Source organism: Pleurodeles waltl, chromosome 2_2, assembly GCF_031143425.1.
Source record: "Pleurodeles waltl isolate 20211129_DDA chromosome 2_2, aPleWal1.hap1.20221129, whole genome shotgun sequence".
Lineage (NCBI taxonomy): Eukaryota > Metazoa > Chordata > Amphibia > Caudata > Salamandridae > Pleurodeles > Pleurodeles waltl.
Genome location: NC_090439.1, coordinates 1191703876 through 1191727811, shown reverse-complemented (window position 1 = coordinate 1191727811; position 23936 = coordinate 1191703876). Strand labels below are relative to the sequence as shown.

The 23936-nt window shown below is 46.0% G+C and overlaps 1 protein-coding gene across 1 annotated transcript in view; it reads right to left on the bottom strand.

Moving 5' to 3' along the window:
- Positions 1 to 10713: 10713 nt before the first annotated feature.
- Positions 10714 to 23936, bottom strand: part of LOC138283070 (indolethylamine N-methyltransferase-like) — a 62013-nt gene continuing 48790 nt past the window's right edge. The window contains exon 5 of the mRNA XM_069221220.1: positions 10714 to 11874. Coding sequence (XP_069077321.1) covers positions 11439 to 11874 — 436 coding nt within the window. The 3' untranslated portion in view covers positions 10714 to 11438. The remainder of the gene's footprint in view (positions 11875 to 23936) is intronic.

Here is a 23936-nt window from a genome sequence, read left to right as displayed (position 1 = left end):
AACAAGTGGTTTGCTGCACTTGAGAGGGCCTGTGTTGTACAGGATGTCCCTCAAAGGCAGTGGGCTGCTATCCTATGGCTATCATTTAGTGGAAAAGGTAGGGATAGGCTCCTTACTGTGAAAGAAAATGATGCCAATAATTTTACAGTTCTTAAGAATGCACTCCTGGATGGTTATGGCTTAACCACTGAACAGTACAGGATAAAGTTCAGAGAAACCAAAAAGGAGTCTTCACAAGACTGGGTTGATTTCATTGACCATTCAGTGAAGGCCTTGGAGGGGTGGTTACATGGCAGTAAAGTTACTGATTATGAAAGCCTGTATAACACAATCCTGAGAGAGCATATACTTAATAATTGTGTGTCTGATTTGTTGCACCAGTACCTGGTAGACTCTGATCTGACCTCTCCCCAAGAATTGGGAAAGAAGGCAGACAAATGGGTCAGAACAAGGGTGAACAGAAAAGTTCATACAGGGGGTGACAAAGATGGCAATAAGAAGAAAGATGGTGAAAAATCTCAAGATAAGCATGGGGATAAGGGTAAAACCAAAGATCCCACTTCAAATCTTAAACACTCTTCAGAGGGTGGGGATAAAACAAATTCTTCCTCTTCTTCCCAACCTGCACACATTAAAAAGCCTTGGTGCTTTGTGTGTAAAAATAGAGGCCATAGGCCAGGGGATAAGTCCTGTCCAGGTAAACCCCCTGAGCCTACCACCACTAATACATCAAGCTCTAGTGCCCCTAGCAGTAGTGGTACTAGTGGTGGGACTGCTGGCAACAGTCAAGCAAAGGGTGTAGTTGGGTTCACTTATGGGTCCATAGTGGAAACTGATGTCATCAGTCCCAAGACAGTTTCTGTCACACCTAGTGGCATTGGCCTTGCCACACTGGCTGCTTGTCCCCTTACAATGGATAAGTACAGGCAGACAGTTTCAATAAATGGTGTTGAGGCCTTGGCCTACAGGGACACAGGTGCCAGTTTCACTTTGGTGACTGAAAACCTAGTGCCTCCTGAACAACACATCATTGGACAACAGTATAAGATTATTGATGTCCATAACTCCACTAAGTTTCTTCCCTTAGCTATAATTCAGTTTAGTTGGGGTGGAGCTACTGGCCCTAAGCAGGTGGTGGTATCACCTAGCTTACCTGTAGACTGTCTCTTAGGTAATGACCTAGAGGCCTCAGGTTGGGCTGATGTAGAGTTTTATGCCCATGCAGCCATGCTGGGCATCCCTGAGGAATTGTTCCCTCTCCTTTCAACTGAAATGAAAAAGCAAAGGAGAGAAGGCCTGAAAACTCAGGATCCCTCTCCATCAACAGGTAAAAAGGGTATCACAGTATCCCCTAACCACCCTACCATTCAGGATACCATTCCTGTGGTGGGAGAAACCTCTTCTGGGGTGGCACCTGTTCCAAGGGAATCATCAGCTGGCATAGCTGGACTCCCTGAGGTAGAAGTACCTCTCTGTGGGATAACTAACATTGGTGACAAAAAGAGCACCATTTTAGTTAACATGGAGCATCCCTCCAACCCTCCCAGAGAAACTTTAGTGCAGAAAACCTGTACTGCCTCACAACACTTAGGACAGCATCCCTGCCCTAGTGTGGAGCTCATAGGACAGCATCCCTGCCCTGCTCCAACTCAAGAGAAACAGCATCCCTGTTCTCTCTTCCAGCCAAATGGACAAAGTTTTTGCGCAGCTATGGCTTTACTGAGACAGCATCCCTGTCTGGCATTTCCATCATTACAAATAGGTTCAGTGGACAATTCCCACTGCTCTAAACTAAAACGTACTGATAGAAACTCTGAAAATACATCTTCACATTGTTGCTTAGCTAAAAAACTTCAAACAGGGTGGTTTACATCCCCACAGGGAAGTAACCATATAGTGGATGATAAAGGGAGTAACCAGTCTATTGCAGAGCTACTCTCTACTTATCACCACTTAGACAATAAAGTCTCAACTGGCCAAGGTTAGCCTTATTGTCCTTCGTTTGGGGGGGGGTTGTGTGAGAAGGTAGCCTCTTTCTAGCCTTGTTACCCCCACTTTTGGCCTGTTTGTGAGTGTATGTCAGGGTGTTTGTCACTGTTTTCACTGTCTCACTGGGATCCTGATTGCCAGGCCTCAGTGCTCATAGTGAAAACACTATGTTTTCAGTATGTTTGTTATGTGTCACTGGGATCCTGCTCGTCAGGACCCCAGTGCTCATAGGGTTGTGGCCTATAGGTATGTGTCACTGGGACCCTGTCACACAGGGCCCCAGTGCTCATAGGTGTGCATGTATATGTTACCTGTGTGGTGCCTAACTGTCTCACTGAGGCTCTGCTAACCAGAACCTCAGTGGTTATGCTCTCTCATTACTTTCAAATTGTCACTAACAGGCTAGTGACCAATTTTACCAATTTACATTGGCTTACTGGAACACCCTTATAATTCCCTAGTATATGGTACTGAGGTACCCAGGGTATTGGGGTTCCAGGAGATCCCTATGGGCTGCAGCATTTCTTTTGCCACCCATAGGGAGCTCTGACAATTCTTACACAGGCCTGCCACTGCAGCCTGAGTGAAATAACGTCCACGTTATTTCACAGCCATTTTACACTGCACTTAAGTAACTTATAAGTCACCTATATGTCTAACCTTTACCTGGTAAAGGTTAGGTGCAAAGTTACTTAGTGTGAGGGCACCCTGGCACTAGCCAAGGTGCCCCCACATTGTTCAGAGCCAATTCACTGAACTTTGTGAGTGCGGGGACACCATTACATGCGTGCACTACATATAGGTCACTACCTATATGTAGCTTCACCATGGTAACTCCGAATATGGCCATGTAACATGTCTATGATCATGGAATTGCCCCCTCTATGCCATCCTGGCATTGTTGGTACAATTCCATGATCCCAGTGGTCTGTAGCACAGACCCTGGTACTGCCAGACTGCCCTTCCTGGGGTTTCACTGCAGCTGCTGCTGCTGCCAACCCCTCAGACAGGCAGCTGCCCTCCTGGGGTCCAGCCAGGCCTGGCCCAGGATGGCAGAACAAAGAACTTCCTCTGAGAGAGGGTGTGACACCCTCTCCCTTTGGAAAATGGTGTGAAGGCAGGGGAGGAGTAGCCTCCCCCAGCCTCTGGAAATGCTTTGTTGGGCACAGATGTGCCCAATTCTGCATAAGCCAGTCTACACCGGTTCAGGGACCCCTTAGCCCCTGCTCTGGCGCGAAACTGGACAAAGGAAAGGGGAGTGACCACTCCCCTGACCTGCACCTCCCCTGGGAGGTGTCCAGAGCTCCTCCAGTGTGCTCCAGACCTCTGCCATCTTGGAAACAGAGGTGCTGCTGGCACACTGGACTGCTCTGAGTGGCCAGTGCCACCAGGTGACGTCAGAGACTCCTTGTGATAGGCTCCTTCAGGTGTTAGTAGCCTTTCCTCTCTCCTAGGTAGCCAAACCCTCTTTTCTGGCTATTTAGGGTCTCTGTCTCTGGGGAAACTTTAGATAACGAATGCATGAGCTCAGCCGAGTTCCTCTGCATCTCCCTCTTCACCTTCTGATAAGGAATCGACCGCTGACCGCGCTGGAAGCCTGCAAACCTGCAACATAGTAGCAAAGACGACTACTGCAACTCTGTAACGCTGATCCTGCCGCCTTCTCGACTGTTTTCCTGCTTGTGCATGCTGTGGGGGTAGTCTGCCTCCTCTCTGCACCAGAAGCTCCGAAGAAATCTCCCGTGGGTCGACGGAATCTTCCCCCTGCAACCGCAGGCACCAAAAAGCTGCATCTCCGGTCCCTTGGGTCTCCTCTCAGCACGACGAGCGAGGTCCCTCGAATCCAGCGACACCGTCCAAGTGACCCCCACAGTCCAGTGACTCTTCAGCCCAAGTTTGGTGGAGGTAAGTCCTTGCCTCACCTCGCTGGGCTGCATTGCTGGGAACCGCGACTTTGCAAGCTTCTCCGGCCCCTGTGCACTTCCGGCGGAAATCCTTCGTGCACAGCCAAGCCTGGGTCCACGGCACTCTAACCTGCATTGCACGACTTTCTAAGTTGGTCTCCGGCGACGTGGGACTCCTTTGTGCAACTTCGGCGAGCACCGTTTCACGCATCCTCGTAGTGCCTGTTTCTGGCACTTCTCCGGGTGCTACCTGCTTCAGTGAGGGCTCCTTGTCTTGCTCGACGTCCCCTCTCTCTGCAGGTCCAATTTGCGACCTCCTGGTCCCTCCTGGGCCCCAGCAGCGTCCAAAAACGCCAAACGCACGATTTGCGTGTAGCAAGGCTTGTTGGCGTCCATCCGGCGGGAAAACACTTCTGCACGACTCTCCAAGGCGTGGCGGATCCATCCTCCAAAGGGGAAGTCTCTAGCCCTTGTCGTTCCTGCAGTATTCACAGTTCTTCAGCCTAGTAAGAGCTTCTTTGCACCAACCGCTGGCATTTCTTGGGCATCTGCCCATCTCCGAGCTGCTTGTGACTTTTGGACTTGGTCCCCTTGTTCCACAGGTACCTTCAGACAGGAATCCATCGTTGTTGCATTGCTGATTTGTGTTTTCCTTGCATTCTCCCTCTAACACGACTATTTTGTCCTTAGGGGAACTTTGGTGCACTTTGCACTCACTTTTCAGGGTCTTGGGGAGGGTTATTTTTCTAACTCTCACTATTTTCTAATAGTCCCAGCGACCCTCTACAAGGTCACATAGGTTTGGGGTCCATTCGTGGTTCACATTCCACTTTTGGAGTATATGGTTTGTGTTGCCCCTATCCCTATGTTTCCCCATTGCATCCTATTGTAATTATACATTGTTTGCACTGTTTTCTAAGACTATACTGCATATTTTTGCTATTGTGTAAATATATCTTGTGTATATTTCCTATCCTCTCACTGAGGGTACACTCTAAGATACTTTGGCATATTGTCATCAAAATAAAGTACCTTTATTTTTAGTATAACTGTGTATTGTGTTTTCTTATGATATTGTGCATATGACACTAAGTGGTACTGTAGTAGCTTCACACGTCTCCTAGTTCAGCCTGAGCTGCTTTGCTAAGCTACCATTATCTATCAGCCTAAGCTGCTAGACACCCTATACACTAATAAGGGATAACTGGGCCTGGTGCAAGGTGCAAGTACCCCTTGGTACTCACTACAAGCCAGTCCAGCCTCCTACACTAGTTCAGCCTAAGCTGCTCTGCTAAGCTACCATTATCTATCAGCCTATGCTGCTAGACACCCTATACACTAATAAGGGATAACTGGGCCTGGTGCAAGGTGCAAGTACCCATTGGTACTCACTACAAGCCAGTCCAGCCTCCTACAGTTACTGAATTTTACTCCTACTTTCCTGGGCACGGGGTGGGTTCTAGTACCTACCTATGTAATTTTCTAGTTCTCCCAGCGCCCTTCTACACACTATACTTGCCTAGGTGGGAGACAGATGATTGCATTCCACTTTCTTAGCTTACGGTTTGTGTTCCACGTGGGCCCATTTCTAACTCTTGTGATTTTCACTAATTACACTGTTTTGTAACAGTTTTTATGCCTAGTCCTGCATACTAGTGTATATAATTGTGTATTACTTACCTTCTAAGGGAGTATAGTCTTTATGGTATTTTTGGTATTTGTGTCACCAACATAAAGTACCTTTATCATTGTAACACCGAGTATTTTCTTTCATGTGTGAGTACTGTGTGACTGTAGTGCGATTGCATGCGCTTCGCATGTCTCTTAGATAAACCTTGACTGCTCATCCACAGCTACCCCTAGAGATCCTGGCTTCTAGACACTGCCTACATTTCATTAATAAGGGATAACTGGACATGGTATAAGGTGTAAATACCATATGTACCCACTACAAACCAGGCCAGTGCAAATGGAGACCCACAACACAAAGGGATCCCACGCCACTGGAGAATCACTCAGGAAGCTGTGCGTCACATGATGGAGTGCTGGGGGCCTAAGCTGGGCTGTGCACAAAGAACTTCTTGGAAGATCGCACACAAGCCTTGGCAATTGCAAGTCACGCTGTGCAAGGGGGTCTTGTCTTGCTTGTAGTGGCAAGCTGTTACCTCCACCAAAAATGGACAGCTGGACATTGGGACTGTCGGAGTCACTTTAGTCCACCACCAATGTTGCTGGATCAACGCCTATCATCTGGAGGGGGGACCCACGCCACTGGTTGTTGCTGCAGAGAGGTCACTCCACCGGAGATTCCTTCAGTTCTTCTGGTGCAGGCGGAAGACAGTCAGTCCTCGGAGGACGCATGACCTGGAAACTGTTGCAGTTGCTGTCAGGAGCTGAATATACAATGTTGAAGAAATCGTCTTTGCTTCTTTGTTTCAGTTTGTAGAGTTCCTAGGGGTTCAGCTGCGGTTCCGTCGGTAGAAGATGAAGTAAAGGATGCAGAGGAGTCCTGCTTGAGTCTTGCAGTCTGAATCTGAGGAAACACCCAGAGGAGAAGACCCTAAATAGCCCTGAAAAGGGAATTGGTCACCTAACTAGTTAAGCACCTATCAGGAGGGGTCTCTGACATCACCTGCTGGCACTGGCCACTCATATGCTCCCATAGTGCCCCACCAACTTGGAATCCAAGATGGCAAAACACAGGGGCACTCTGGAGGAGCTCTGAGCACCACCTCTTTGCATGGGCTACGTGTGGGTGGTAAAAGAAATGCTGCAGCCCATAGGGATGCACTGGAACCCCAATGCCCTGGGTACCTCAGAACCATATACTAGGGAATTATAAGGGGGGTCCAGTGTGCAAACTTGGAGTGAAATACTGAGTTACCAGTATGTAACGACAAATTTGCAGGACTCCAGTGACATTTTAGAAAACAGTGAAACATACTGACAAGCAGGCCATAAACCATAAGCACTGGGGTCCTAACTAGCATGATCCAAGGGACACAGTCAACAACACACTGACATTAGGCAGAAATTGGACACACGCTGATTGCAAGTCTGCACCATATCGGCATCCATCAGAAAGCTAGTAGGTGGATTGCCTCCTTTCCCACTGGAAGAACATAGAAGATTGGCCTACCACCGAACCAAAGGAAATGGCCAATAAAGTCAGATCCCATGGACTCAGCATCATATCTTACGTGGATGATAACTCCACCACTCCCAGGAATGCCTACTGGTGGCCTTCAGAGCTAGGACCCTCACCCACCTTGACTGACCAAACCAGAAACCTCAGCATCACCCTAAACAGCAAGATAAACATGAAGTCCAAGATCAACTCAGTCTCTTCTACCTGCTTCGTCACCCTGAGCTTGGTTTGAAAAATCTGCAAGTGGCTTTCCAAGAACACAAGACACACTGTCACACAGGCCCTCATCACCAGCCAACTGGACTACGGCAATGCTCTCTACTCAGGTATTGCCCCACTCCTCCTTCAGATATTTCAGACCATACAGAATGTCATAGTCAGGCCCTTCCTCAACCTACCTCACCCAACTCACATCACCCCTCATCTCAGAGAACTCTACGGGCTCCCAGTACAGAAGAAATGCCAATTTGAGCTGCTAACAGACACATACAAGGCTCTACACAAGCAAGGACCTGCCTACATCAGCCACCGCCTGTACTTCCACTAACCAGCCAGACATCTTAGCTCCACCTCCCCTCTTATGCGGCCATTCCACCTACATCTACTGAAGTACAAGCTGAGGACACTCCTTTTCCTGCCTTGCAGCACAGGCATGGAATGACCTCCCCTGCCAGTCTGGATCTCCCCTTATCTACCGGAATTCTGTAAAGTGCTGAAGACCTGGCTGGTCGACCAGTCCCTCAGGAGAGTATCTGGATACCCTCAATGGTGATGAGCAGTGCTATATGAATTGACTGAATGATTGATCAATTAGGAATGTGAAGGACAAGGTAGGAAATCCTGGGGCTGTGCGTGGGCCTGGAACGTGTGCCGGAAGCAGTGGTGGGAAGGGAAGGTGAGAGTGTGCCATGGGTGAACAGGTTTAAGAAAAAGGCTATGAAGATAGCAAAGAACCAAAGGAGCACGTAAAGCTCATACTGTGGGTGAGAAAAAAATGAAAAAAGGAGTGACAGAACTTAACCGAGGAAGGATGTGAAAAAAAGAGTAAAAAATTGATTAATAGTGGCAGAAGATAATCCAGTGTGAGTGAGTGAGGACTAGTGAGAGTGACAAAAATGGGACAAAAGGGAACAGAAAAAGCAGCAAAAAGTTAGAAAAGAAAGTGAAAGAATGAAGGACCACGTGTGATGGTAAAAAAGCCTGTAGTCCAGTCAGTAGTAGCATTAATGTATAGACACTGGAAAGTTAAAAGTAGTTCCACTGGTGCTGAGCTGCAGAGATGTTTACTGCCAGATAAGTAAATATTTACTTGGCGGCAGACGTATCTAAGTTTATGAAGGCTGATGCTTGACCTAAGAACCAATAAGAAGTCTGAGATCATTGGGAGTCATACTGTCATTTAGTCCTTCTGGCACTAAGTCCTCCTGGCACTTAGTCCTTCTTCTGGTGCAGAGTCCTTCTTCTGGCTCTGATTTCTTCTGGTGCTAAGTCCTTCTGGTGCTTAGTCCTTTATCTGGCACAGAGTTCTTCTTCTGGTGCTGAATTCCTTTGGTGTTGAGTCCTTCTGGTGCTGAGTCCTTCTTCAGATGCAGAGTCCTTCTTCTGGGGCTGAGCCCCCCTTCTGGTTCTGGGTCCTTCTGGCTCCGGATCCTTCTTTTGGAGGTGATTCCTTCTGGCAGTGAGTTTTTTTGTTTTGTTTTGCCGCTGGGTATTTCTTCTGGCTCTGCGTCCTTCAGGCAATTTTGGACAAACATCACGACATCAGGTGTTACTGCTTCAAAACAAAATGCAAAGATTGTGGTGATCACTTGCTAGTGGCCATTCACAAATAATGAAATAAAGAGCAGCATGTCACAGGGTGTAGTGTTGTTGCTTGCAAGCAGCCGAATGTGGAATGACAAGATATAAGCAGTGAGGTGGCATGAGTGTTATGGAGGAAAAGGTTCTGTGGGTGGCCTTTGGAGAATGGATTGGGCAAGAAGGAGGGTGCATACCTGTCGGGTCCTGTGATAGGGAGTTGAGAATAAAGAAGGTGAAATCACATATGGAGTAAAAAGCTCTTATTTGAGGAACAACAAAAGAGAGAAATTGGTTTTGGCAGTAATGAGAAACTACTGCCACTTACATCAGTAAGTAAATACTGGAAACCATTGAGTGTACCACTACTGTGGGATCAACATAAGTGCATAACAGAGCATGAGGATCTACTTACATCACAGGATTGTGATGAGCAACAATCTAGAAACACATCACAAGCAGACAGGAACAGATCTAGTGATCTGGAAGTGCATCACAGGCAAAACAGAGACAGCGTGCTAGTACGTGACCCAACGTGGGAGACGTCCTCACACAGACATCGTACAATGTGCAGCCATCTTGGGAGAGCCAAGCGCCAGCCAACATGATACGTGGAATACACTGCAGTGACACGCACACCAAATACAACAGAAAAGTGTGTGCATACCGTCAATGATGTGCACACCTCAAAAGAAAGCTAAGAAATGTAAAACTGTTACTATCTGACCAGTCCAGGCTCCCCAGTTCAACCATAAGATAAGAAAACAAGTCTCCTTTCTCCAAACCATGAAGACTCAGAACAACTTCCTACTTTCATGCCTCTTCTGCCTCTTTCTGACCGTGGCCAGTGACCCGTAGGCTGTGCTCAGACTGCTCGACTCCTCCTCCTTGTTGCTCCTTGGTAATGCCTGACCCGCATATCCAGCGTCACAAACTTCCAACGTCTCAGTTTCTTCTTCTTGTTTCCATTCTGCAGCACAGGTACAAAGAAAACAATGCCTCTCTAGATTGTTTTCGTGCAGGAAGGTACTTCTTCTTGTACAAAAGCAGTCCTGCCAACAACATAGACTTTCTTCCAGCATAGTGCAAGGATGTCTGCGTTGGCTCTAGGAAGCAAATCGTGCACTGGTGCTGGCTGAAAAGACTGGAATGCGCCACCCCCCAGGGCTACACTTTATTTGGAGGGCCGCATGGTGGAGATAGAGATGAGATGCTTCAGCATGCACGGAGCTACTGTCAAAGCAGCTCCGTGCTTGCTGGAGCAATGGCACTGCCTTAAGACTTAACTTCATAAGACTATAACTTGCGCCCTTGCCATGCACAATTTGTTTGTTAAAAACGTTACTGCAAATAGTACAATGATATTGTTAATGAGGTTATCAATGAGAGGCATAACTTGTAGGTAATTATCAGTGCATGGGGAGGGTGCGAGTTATAGTTACTTGAGATATCTCATATTTCTGTGGTTTTGTATGTTTAAAATGGGAGCCTAACTATAACGTCCCTGTAACCTTTGGTTTTTCAGTGAATATATATACAGATACAGGGAGAGAGAGAGTGATTTATACAAAGCAACACCCTGAATTTGCTCACACTAAATATCTGTTTTGCTAACAATGTTTTTAGGCTTCGGATCAGTGCAGTGCCATCCACACTGAGCTAGAAAGGTAGAAAGTCCTTTCCCACTTATGCAGCAAAGTCTTTACGCATAGGATTAGCACTGTGCTGTACATTATACACAAGATGTATCCTGCTCCAGCCATCTACAGAGGATTGTATATGTGAAGAATGGCATCACCAACAACTTTATGCACAATGCATCTGTTTCCCAATGAGTTTATCTGGAATGTAGGACAAAAAGGACAGAGACAGATACAGAGTTCACGGATTTTATTAGTTCACTTACAGGTTCACTTCCCAAGTCTGTTTCAGATTCAGAGTGAATGAGTTAAAGAGTGCTAAAAAGTGTGAATAATAATGCTGTCTCACACTTAACCAGATACAAGGTTCCTATGTCTTCTGACCAAAACTAACATTTTGTGTTGTGGTGCTGACATGTGAGGATTCACAGAACAAAACATGTCTGTGTGTTGATTTGATGAAAGAGGAGTTTAAGCCTCTGATGCTCTGCTCATGATATAAAGTTGAGCACCAGAGGAAGGCCCTGTGCTTCTTTGATGGAGAAGGAACAAGTGACCCACACACCATAACCTAAGTGGTTAGAAACCAAGAAGAAGAAGCGAGAGGAGTAAGAAAGGTGAGAAGCAGGTCCACAAGTACCAAGCAGGCCCAAGAGGGCATGAGGAAAGCACAAGGCTGTGATCTAAGGTGAGCTCACTCCTCGCCAGAATGAGTTTAATCAGAAATCATTGATGAGCCGGCTTCAGCAAGGCTTTACTAGACTGAGATCATGCTGCCTCAACTCTGAGCTGAATACATTTCAATTGTGCTAATATATATCATTAAACTAATTTATTAAACTTGCCTAGTTTGCATATTATTTTCAAGAGAGTAATTACAATCATCATGAAAAAAGTGCAGTATGAAGGAGTTTGATGCAGGCAAGAACTGATCTCTCTATGGTTGCCCCCCCCGTGGTTCTAAATGTCCCTTTCTTTGGTTGCTTTTAAAATGATATAACTTTTAAAATCAAAAACATCGTATGAACCTCGAGTTTTCCGTTCGAAAATGTGAGATTCTTTAATGGTATAACCATGTTCAATGAGAGTCTCTGTAAGAAAATCCTGTTTGAGGCAGAAGGCAGGAAACCTGACATCCCCAACCTTGAAAAAGGTTCCCTCAAGGCATGCAAACATCACTAGATGACCTCCCTTTTTCAACAGAGGGGTGACATTCTTCAGGGCATCACAGAAGGACTTCTCATCCACTGCGAAGAGCTCCAGTGAGTAGGACAAGGCCAGACAGTCCACCGGGGGCAGGACGGTGGGGGCCACTGGATCACTGCGCATGAAATTACATAGAAGGACATTCTTGACTTGGCTTCGAAACAAACCTTGTATCTCGTTCAAAACAACACTGAAAATAAAGATAAATGTCATTACTAACATGCAATGAATCCTTCACCAGCAGGTTTTATAGCAGAAGCTCCCATCATTTTATCACAAAGAGCAAACGCGGCATAATGTGTCAAGGTGGCCTCTGATGTGCACTTTGGGGCTTCTTTACAAGTCCAGAGGCGCAGAGCGGCACAGTAAGGGGCATATTTATGCAGCGCCACTGTTCTTGCGTCCCTTAGAGCCCCCCCAATGCCATCCATGTCCGCGCCATGTTTAAAATATGGCGCACCGTGGCGGTAGCTGGGGGACTAGCATCAGAATTTTTGATGCTAATTCGGAGCTTTGCAGGATTAGCATCACATTTTTTTACACGAACCCCACAAACCACTCAGAGGCCCATTGTACCCAATGGAAGCCTCCTTTTAACGCCTGCGCTAAGCAGGCGCTAAAAGTGCCGAAAAAATGACACAATCTCTTATATTTCTTTGCACCATTTGTTCAGCCCTCTAACGGGAGAATGCCCCCTTCGCATACATTATGCCTGGCACAAGCATAATGTAGTGCATAGGGTTGCAAAGTGGAGCAAGGCATGCATTGCACACTTTTGTAAATATGGCACCGCGTTTTTGTCCCTCTAATGCCACATTAGCATAAAACAAATGACACTAATATGGCATTATAATGGGTGCTGGGGGCTCTTGCATATGCCCCTAAGTGACCTTCCTGCACTGCCCTGCTCTGCAGGGAGAGGGCAGAAATGCACTGTGGGGCTTATTTACAAGGTTTTGGCACAGGGCAGTGTTGCAAGGATTCCTGATGCGCTGTCCTATGTGTCTATGGGATACAGCACATTCCTGTCCCTTTCTCATGCACTGGCACACAATGGTCCACAAAGCATCCTTGCACCATGAACAGGTGTCTGTGTTGTATGGGTGATTGTTTTTGAGCAGGAAGGGACACCTTCCTGCACAAAAACAATCAATAGAGGTGATTTCCTCTTGCTTTGTGTGCTGCAGAATAGAGCACACATAGAAAGAGGAAAAAACGAGGAGAAAAAAATATATTTCTCCTCATTGCGCCTCCTGTGGGGAGGCATATGTTTTTGACACATTTTTAAGGCATTGTAAACCCTGGAATGTGGCAAAACCCATGGATGTTGCGTGGGAAATCCCACTGCAGTGCCCTGGGAATACCTCCACCATGCAGTGTAAGGCAACACAGCAACTCGTGCTACGTTGCCTTACACCTTACAATTCTGTGCACTTTTTGTGATGCACCAACGATGCATTGTGCAGACCCATATCTACAAGGCCACGCAAAGCCACTTCGTGTGGCCTTTAATGGCCTTGTAGATATGGTGTAAGGGTGCTTGTGTCGGTGCTAGGCAGCCCATTGTCCACCAGCGCAGGGCGAGAGGACAGAAATACGCCGTATCCTGTAGATGCGGTGCATTTCTGCCCTTTCCCTGTGGCCCAGGGCAGCGCAGCAAGATCACTTGCTGGCCTGCGCCACGTGGCCTGTAAATATAGTCTCACATCTATAAGGCCATGAAAAGTCGCACAAAGTATCTTAGCGTGGCTTTGCAGATATGGGCCTGCACAATGCACCACCAGTGCTTCACAAAAAGTGACACACCTGTGACACAGGGGGCTTGTAATCGTCCCCTTTGTATCACACACTTCTCTAGAACAATTCATCTCTTTGAATTTATAAATGAATTGACATCAACCTGACCAATGCACATGAGATTATACTTGGGGAAATGTTGTTATTGCCAGATACACTGTCTGCCACCATAACAGTGAGGCCATTTATAATGTCACAAAGATAATATACCCTAAATATCATATACAACAATGCTACCCCATCAGAAAATCTACACCCAATTGAGCTATATGTTTGTAAATAATATTATTTGTGCCAACATATTTATATGAAATAGTAACTATTTCATTGATTTTCACACCCTTCAGGAGCTCCCGTCACGTTCCATGGCTAATGTCGAGACATCGGAGGCATAGGAGGGAGCAGCGCGTCGTCAGATGACACGGAATGGGAGCCGTGCGGTTGTTTGGCTACAGAGCTAACATTTCCACGCCGGGACACAGGCGCAATACCGGGTGGTAGAACGTGAAGGTTTCCATAAACCTGTTTCATTACCCAGAGGAGCCCATGAACCTCCCTCCCCCCATCAGAATCAGAGCCTATCTTCGACTCAGAATCGTAATTGGGAACTCATAAAAGCAGCGCAAACTTCAGCGACAAAGCAGGCAGGGGTGAGGGTGCTGTGAAAAACAAAAAAGTGCCATAGCAGTGAAGTGGAGGGGCGTGATGCATCGTGAAAAGCATCCGAAATAAACCCCCCCACACAGCCCTCCCATAGATGTTGGCACTAGGCCCTCTTTCAGGGTCAGTGCCAGCTTGACGTGCTGCAGAAGCACGTAGGCGTGGGTGTAGCTTGTGGCATCTAAGTTGGTGCAAATAAATAAATAAAGGGGGTGCTTTGTCATACTTACCCAGCATAATGAAAAGTATTGCTCGTGAATTCCAAACAAAGGCACGCCGACTGGTAAAAATATGAAGGTGGTGCAAAACTGAAGGCCAAGCACCCCTCTTCATTGCATAAAACCTCCAGTCCAGGCTTAACCTTCTCAGTACCGCAACCCCCTGCTCAAACACCAGTTTCCTCCTTCACCTCTCAAGCTACTCCCAAAGAAAAAGTGTGATTGTGGAATCTGAATGCAATGAACTCGTACTTGGTAGCCGGATAGGGGCAACTTGCAGAACCTGAGCGATAATCTTAGCCTGCCACAGGACTTGTGCCTTACCGAACAGATGAAGGATGATCAGGTACGAACCCAACAAAATAGGAATGGGCAACTACAGACGTATCCGCTATTTACCTCGAGCGGATCCAAAGAGGCCAAGTAACCCCCTAAACAGCACCTCCAGTGGAGCACTTCACGGGAGGGGCCTGGCCAAACGCAACTCAGTATCTTTTCTGCAGTCTCCATCTCCGTATCATTTACTGACCCTTATATTTCTGCCGGGTCAATAGATTCTCCCCTTACTTCGGACTTAATTGAAATGGGGCCACAACAGGGCATCAGGAATTGGGGAAAATAGTGGAAAATATGGGCTCTTTGTCCTGTTCAGGTCTTGCGCATTCCGGGCTGGCTCTCCACAATCAGATAGGAGGTGAACAAGTGGGAGAAGGTTCTTCAGCTACAGGGTGTCGGCTTCTTCAGATCCTCAGTGAGCTAAAGGCTCTAAAATTGTCACAGGAAGAGGCAACTCGAAAGACGGAAGCCTAGCTAAGCCTCATAAACAACAACATGCAGCAATTGAGTACACATGTTAAGGAAGTTGAACAACGGGTATCAGACTTAGGAGATGGTGGATGGGACATGGAAGCTTCAATTGCCAGATATCAAGCTGATTTGGCCGATTTGCAGATTCGGGCGGACGATGCTGAGAATCGTTCTCGCTGCTCTAACATAAGGTTCACAGGGATACCAGAAGGGTGAGAGAATGGTCAGACAGTCATTAAATTAATCACAGATTTGATGAAACAGCATGTTTTAACAGAGCCAGCTGACAGTAAGACGGATCTTACCATCACACATGCCCATCGGGTTCCAGCAGTCCAGTCCTCCAGTGCAAAATCTCCATGGACGACAGTGGTTAACTTTGGAGACTATCGCATTAAAGAAAGAATTCTTTCATTGGCCATTAAAGCAAGGGCCTTTGCAACTCCTGGGGATTACTCATTTAAAATCTTTTCTGACATGTCCACACTTGCAGCAGGCAGACACAGAGAGTTTAAAGAGCTGATTCCGGTTTTACAGAAAATGGGGGCACCGGCCGGTCCTTGTTACTTCCTCTTTCCATGTGTGCCTGCATTCTGCAGCACAGATAGAAAAGATGAATAAGCATCTAAGGACTGTTTTTTCGCAGGAAGGATTTTACTTCCTGCACAAAAACTATCTGGATATACTTTTGACGAACCATTCTGTTTTTTTTTGCCATCCAACATGTATGATTTAATTTGTTGCTCAATAGATTTGAACTTGCTTAAATGAGACAGGTAGCAGCAGTAGCCAAACATGGCTAAATCATGGGAGGACCACAAGACTAATAATCTGAACCGTGTCCTATAATAGGAGCCGGAAGAAAAATGTTTCCACTTAGTAAAGTCTTGCTTTATTTGCTCCATCAATGTTGATAGATTTGCACCAAACAGCAGAGTGCCATGCTTGCAAGGGGTTGTATGGAAAACCTTTTGAACACAAATACTGACAGACAGTAAAACAGGTAAAAAATATTGCTAAACAAAATATTATGGTTCTATCATTGTAATCAAAATGACAAATATTCTCTTCCACAATATTTTTCTACACAATATATCTCTCAGCCTTGAATAATAAAGTGTCAGGCTTCGATAGCGCCACTCTCATGCTTACTGACAGAAATGAAATCCATGCATTTTCACTTCACTTCAGTGGAAAAACAACTTAATAGAGTGGATAGGAAGCTTGAGGAACAGGGACGATAAATGGACCAGCAGCCGGACTGAGTGCCAGAACTTTGACACCTCAAAAAGAAGGTCAAAGGTCTGGAAGGCTGCATTCATGGGATACAGGAAACTGCTGAGAAACAATACATGGCTGCCTTCCTAGAAGCTGTACCTCCAATGATCCTGGAAATACCATTTTTGTTGACACTTTAAAGACTCAAGTAGTACACAGAATTTGACCTCGATGGCCTCAGGCCTCCTTTCACCCCAAAGCAATTATAGCTTGCTTGCTTTGACATAGACAGGTGCAAATGGTGCTACAGGCAACTGGAAAACAACATGAAGGTTAACGGATCCTCACAGTGGCAGACCTTTACTACAATAGATCACTGAAAAGAAGCCAAGTTCAACATTTCCTCTTCATCAACTAGGGCCTGCTTTTTGTCTTTCAATGCTCTGATGGCAAGCTGAAATTTCAAAGCCTTCTCTGTCTGCCTTTATCCAGATCTGGGGAGAGGGCAACCTGTGGGCTGATACACTGCTCCCTGCCCTGGACAATGCAGGTGAGGTTCTCCTGGAGTGACACACTAGTCTAGCACTGGAGCTTCCTCAATGGCATTCTCCTCTCCCTCTCTTCCACCTCATCTTCATGCTCCTTTTGGGTAGATTGTAGGAGTTGGATCTCTTCCCAAGAATTGAGGCTGATTTGTTACCCCTCCTTCGTGAAGTCCCTGCTCAACCTCAGACCCTTCTCACTGTACATCTTCCTCACCTTTGCCTGCTTCCCATGTTATTAAAAACGTAGGCCCATACTTATGCTTTTTGCCGCAAAACTGTGCTAATGCAGTTTTGCTGCAAAAAGTTTATGGGGTCCCCCATCCTCAGGTGTTCTTCTGGCAAGCTTTGCACCAATATTTAATCCCTCCTCCCACCCGTGCGTCATTTTAGCACAGGGTATAAATATGAGGCTATGGGGATAGCACGATTTTTTAGATGGGAACGCCTACCTTGCATCTCATTGATGCAAGGTAGGTTCACGCATCCAAAAAATGGTGCAAACTCCTATATTTTGACGTTAAACGTGTCTAAAGTCAAAATATAAATATGGAGTTAGGCTAGCAGCGAGTTTACGTAAAAGAAATTATGCTAATTCAGCGCGAACAACGTATAAAAATGCCCCTTAAAGTGAAAAAACTGAGAGAAGGAATGAAATTAGGAAAAATCAAAAATGACCCTACAAAAATAAAAAGCCAATTAGAAATACAAAAAGTTAATTTTGATATGAATTAAAAAAGGTATTTTTATTATTATTATTTTTTATTCAACTTATATCACTGTGTGGTACTGCAAACCACAAATCCTGGATCTAGTGCTGACCACAAATGAGGAAATTGGGATATTAGTGAAGTTGGCATGACAATCAGTTAGAATCCCTTTCAGGGTGAACCATCAAAGTCACCAAATGTACCTAAATTCAACCCGCCTACACAAAGATAGCAATTTTAAATGTTCTGAATAAAAATAATGACAAAGTGTTTTGCACAAACCACAGTCAATTGTTAGCTGTAGACCGGGATGTGAGTGTGATTTGAAGCAGTCTACAAAGGCACGTGAGTCAGATGTAGAAATCTAATTTGCCCAGATTGGAGGTTTTACTTTAGAGCTTGGTCTCAAAAATGGAATTCAAAAATCATCAGCATGGCAAAGCAACAAACTGTAGCCGAAGAGAACTCCACAAGATCGGACAGCCACCGGATGCTGTCCCAGGAAAGCTGTTAGTTTTGGCAGGAAAGGATCGGAGTGGGAGAAATTTGAATTTTGCATCCAGGGAAGTCCTCTTGACAGTTGGATACTATCTGTGCCTTCACTTGGTCAAGACTTCTACTTTCCCACTTAGGGCCTGATTTAGATCTTGAGGGATGAGTTTCTCCGCCCCAAAGGTGATGGATTTCCCATCTGCCGAAACATAAATCCTATTATATCCTATGGGATTTATATTTTGGCGCACAGGAAATCTGTCACCTTTGCAACAGAGTAACTCATCCGTCAAGGTCTAAATCAGGCCCTCCGTCACTTTTTTGGAGCTCAGAGTCCTTCAGCAGGCAAGATGGCAGGCTATAGCCATAGATGGCTTCATGAGGCCGGATACCTTCTCTGCAAGGTCCTACTGGATTGGATGTGCTGCTGCAGAGATGCTTTAAGTGGGAGAATCCGGAATCCTTAGCACATCTTGGGAGAATCTGTTTGGCAGGTTTGTCTCCTTACTTTGAAGGTCTTAAAATTGGAAAAGCTTTTAATTCCCAGTTTCTCATGGATGGTAGAAGCCTAGTGAGATACAGCCAAGGGGGTCAGGACCTCAGGAAGAGCATCACTAGGAATTCAGGGCTCACTCCAGCAGAGCCCCACAGCAGGGTTCAGGGAAGTTCCAGTTGGAACTGCTCAGCTGGGCAGTTGCAGGAAAAGGCCTTGTGTCCCTGTAACTTGAATAGGAGTCAGCCCTATGGGCATTGGGATTCAATTCCGTGTCCTGGGTACAAAAGAAAGCAGGTTCGTCCCTTCCAGGCACCTTTCAGGTCACTGAGAGCAGGTTCAGTCCTCTTCTGAGCAGTGTCTGACTAGTGTGTCAGGGCATGCTGCATTTTAGCCTGGCACTGGTTTTTGGGTTAAGATGACTCCTGCCCCCTCCCCAACCAATGGGGTAAAAGTTTTCAGGGATAACCCTACCCACTTTTGTAGCAGTTCCTATATGTCCTACTGCAAAGAATACTACAGTTCCTCATTCTTCTAAAATATGAAATGTTAAAACCATTCTTGTGTGCAGATCCTGTGTGAGCACACCAAGAGGTGTAGTCAGGATAATTAGCAGCCCCTCCTCTGTGGTCACTACAAATATGTTCTGGGTATAGTTTTCCCCCATGGGTTTGTTGCTTGTCTGACTGGAGGACAAAAGAAGGGGCCTATCAAGGTGTCATCTGATATCTGCTTGTGATAGGAGAGGCTGCTTTGAACTAAATTAAGTCATCCTGCCAGTGGAACAGAACACCTCCCCACATCAAGGCCTTTATCTCCACTCAGGGAGCAGTTTACACCAGCGGGGTGACAGTCAGAATGCTTATGTAAATTATCCTTTTATTACCAATAGAGGGCAATAGATGTTTTTTAAGTGGGTTCTTTCCCTTTCCAATTTCGCTATGAACCACATCAATACCGAGGGAACCCAATGATTGGTGGAGATGTTTATCTCAAGCCACTCAACGTGTCTCCAACCCTTCTTGAGGGAATCCTTTTTAGTTGTTAGAAGGACTCTCCCCCCTAGAAGTATCTAGTGACATGCTTCATCAGGTATCTACCGTGTCTGGTTAGGTTCAACCTTGTGGTTAAGGAAGTTGTTATCTGGGTTGTTGGTGGTGGGACTTGAAGAACTTGCATTAACATTGCTTCATGCTCCCTCTCCTTAATTTAATATTGTGTAGGGTGCCCAGGCAAGACTATAAACAGGGTGATGCTTAGAGGGAACACTAGTGCTCACTTGCATCAAAAGTAGGTCATCTATTTTGTCATTGCTCTGAATTGTGAGTAGGGAGACCTTCAGCATCAATCATGGATATAGCAGCTTTTAATTTGAGGATCTCTTTACATTCTTCTGGACCTTCTGCCTTTTCGATTGTGTGAGGAAGTTCTTCAGCTGAGGATGTGCCCACACCGAGGATGGTTACTTGAAGAGTCAGGTCTTCAGCTTCCTGCAGAACTTGAGCGTTGATGAGGAGACTCTGATGAGCTATGCCAGGTCATTTCAGGATTTGGGGGCAATGTGAAAGAAAGCGGGCCTTCCAGTTCTGTGTGTGTGTGTGTGTGTGTGTGTTGTGTGTGTGTGTGTATGGTTACCTGTGCTAGTGAGAGTCCTGTGGATCAAAGGTATCTGGGGGGTGGTGGAGGTCACAGCATTTATCTGGGCTGACATGTCGAGTTTGTCATCATGGATGATTCCGAGGTTCTTGGTGTGAGCGGTGGGGACTGGTGTGGGGTAGAGGTCTGCTGACCACCAGGTGAAGTCCCATGCCGAGGTCTTCTTTCTGAAGATTCCTACTTTGGTCTTGTCTGTGTTGAGCTTTTGGCTGTTGGATCTCATCCGGTTCTTCACAGCAGACATGCATCTGCAAACTTGTTTTTTGTTGCCAGGGTCTCATCTGACAGGGGGTGTATCAGTTAAGTGTTGTCTGAGTATGAAAGAATGTTGATGCCATGTGATCTGATGAGGTCTGCCCATGGGGTAATGTAGCGGTCATCTAGCTGTTGTGTAATGCCAGGCTGAGAGATGATTCTTAGGGGACTGTGTGATTATTGGCTTCTGATTTGTATGGTGGCAAGCTGACTCTTTGGTTTCTTCCTGTAAGGAAGGATCATATCCAGTTGAGGACAAGTCCCTGGATACCCACTTCATGAAGTCTTCTGATGAGGGCAGAGGGGGAGACTGTGTCAAAGGAAGCAGAAAGGATGAGCAACATGAGTGCCTCTGTTTCTACTCAGTCCAGGATCATTCTAATATCATTGATCACCGAGAGGAGAGCTGTTTTAGTCCTGTGATTGGCTCAGAAGCCTCCTGATTATGTGGTGTCCAAGAGATGGAACTTGTCAAGGTGGTGGGTCAGTTAATTGTTGATAATTTTCTTCACTATCTTGACTAAGGGTGGCAGTTAGCTAGCAGTTTCCAGGTCTCCAGGAATGTTGCCATGGTAATGGAGGAGTTCAGTGTGTGGGTGAGAACTTCACTGATAGGAGAGGCACCCACGTTGAAGACTTCGTAGAGGCAATGGTCTGTCGAGCCTTAGAGTGGTTCAATCTCATGATGTTGTTTGTCTCTTCCTTGGTGGCTGTTTTCCAAGCTGTCTGAGTGTTTCCAAGGTCTTTGGTGGCAGGCTGGAAGTGAGATTAGTGGTATCTGGCTGTGAATCAAAATTGTTGTACATGGTTTTGTTTATGTTGCTGAAGAATTCTGACAGGTCGTGCAAAATCTTGAAGGGGGCTACATGATGGTGGTGGTGGAGGCTGATGCAGCAAATTCTTCGATGATTTTGAAGACTTCTTTTCATCTGCTGTTTTTAATTTGCATACGATCTGCTAGGATCTTCTTTTTGGTTTCTTTAATCTGCTGGTGGAAGAGTCTCGGGCCCCTTTTAAGGTGTCCTTGTCTGCTTCTTTGCAATGGATTTTCCACGTTATCTCCAGTTCCTTCCAGCGTTGTTTTGTTGCTTGTAGTTCATATGCGTACCAAGCTGCTTGCTTCCTGGTTCTCTTTTGGTTGCTGTTTTTGCTGTGTGCCAAGGAGTAGGCATAGTCAGTTATACATTTGTTGAGTTGTTTGATATGAAGTGAGGGTGCTCCATGTAGGAAGTGGAGTTCCCGGAGGTCTTTGTGTAGTTGATGAACTCTTCACACAATCCTATTGTAAATACATCTCATTCTAACAGGTATCATTTTTCCTATACTATTAGTCTGTATGGAGAAGTTGTTCTGACGTTTTGGTACCAGGATATCAAGTTTTAAATATTGAGACTGTACACACAGGCCCTGCAATGGCAGGCCTGAGACATGGTTAAGGGATACTTATGTGGGTGGCACAATCAGTGCTACAGGCCCACTAGTAGCATTTAATTTACAGTCCCTGGGCACATGTAGTGTACTTTACTGGAGACTTATAAGTAAATTAAATATGCCAATCGGGTATGAGCAAATCTTATCATGTTTTTAGTGAGAGAGCACATGCACTTTAGTACTGGTTAGCAGTGGTAAAGTGTTCAGAGTCCTAAAGCCAGTAAAAATGAGGTCAGAAAAAGAAGAGGAAGAAGGCAAAAAGTTTGGGTGTGACACTGCAGAGAGACCATTTCCAACATATCCTCCTTCCAGCCTAAAGTCAAGGTTGGCTAATCAATACTTTCATGGACTTCCCTGTTTAAGTCTTGGTGAGTACTTTTAAATGTCAAGTTGAATTGGCAGTGAAACTGCACACACAGGCTTTGCAGTGGCAGGTCTGAGACATGTTTAAGGGGCTACTTATGTGATTGGCACAACCAGTGCTGTAGGCCCACTAGTAGCATTCAATCTAAAGGCACTGGGAACACGTAGTGCACTTTCTTAGGGACTTACAAGTAAATCAAATATGCCAATTGGGTTTGAACAAATGTTACCATGTTTTAAGGGAGAGAGTATATGCATTTAAGCACTTGTTAGCAGAGGTAAAGTGTGTAGAATCCTAAAACCAGCAAAAACAGTGTGAAAAAAGAGGAGGGAAACAGGCAAAAAGTTGGAGATAACCACCCTAAGGCTGTCAGGTCTAACAAAGGATTAAGTGGGTGGCACAATCAGCGCTGCAGGCCCACTAGTGGCATTTAATTTACAGGCCTCGGGCACATGTAGGGCACTTTACTAGGGAAATGTAGGTAAATTAAATATGTCATTTGGGTAGGAACCAAGGTTACCATGTTGAAGGGAGAGAGCACTGGACAGCAGAGGTAAAGTGTAGAGAGTCCTAAAACCAGCAAAAACTGTTTCAGAAAAATGGAGGGAGGTAGGCAAAAAGTTGGGGGATGACCACCCTAAGGCTTTCAGGTCTAATATGTGTCCCCCCAGCTGAAAGTGGGAGCTCTCATCACTAAGGCGGAAGAATCTGGAGAGACCATCGGCGTTGGCATAGTCAGTCCCCGGGCAATGCTCCATCATAAAGTCCATTTCCTGTAGGGAGATGGACCACCTCAAGAGTTTAGGATTTTCACCCCTGATCTGCATGAGCCATCTGAGGGGCCTGTGGTCTGTCTGAGTCCAGAAGTGAGTCCCAAACAGGTATGGTCTCAGCTTCTTCAGTGCCCAGACCTCAGTAAATGCCTCTCTTTCAAAGGCACTCCACTTCCGTTCCTGTGGAAGTAACCTCTTGCTAATGAAGGTTACAAGTTGGTCTTGGTTCTCCTAATTCAGCTGTGCTAAGACTGCCCCATGCCATGCTCTGAAGCGTCCATCTGCAATATGGGTAACCAGGGGCTTGAGCACAGGTGCTGTGCACATGGCGTCTTTTTGGGAATCAAAGGCTTTTTGACGAGCCTCAGTCCAGATCACCAACATGGAATGCTTTTCAGAAGTCGGCTCAGTTAACTGGGCCACAGTGGTGCCATATCACCTAACAAATCTGTGGTAGTAACCAGTGAGGCCTAGGAAGGCTCTCACTTGAGTTTGGATTATCAGTGGTTGGCAAGCCATGATTGTTTCAGTCTTGGCCTGGAGGGGCTGCACCTTGCCACCGCCTACTAGGCGTCCCAAGTACACCACAGAACCCTGCCCGATCTGGCACGTACTGGCCGTTATTGTCAGTCCTGCCTGTTGCAGGGCCTGGAGCACCTCCTGGAGGTGAAGCAGGTGTTCCTTGTAACGTGGTACATGCACAACACAATTCACAAATGGGATTTATGAAGCCACACAAGGCCACCCTGTGTGGCCCTGAGCGGCTTCACAAATCTAGACTAAAGCAACTCAGGACTAATCGCTGCACTGCCTTAATCTGCACCAGGGAGTCATTC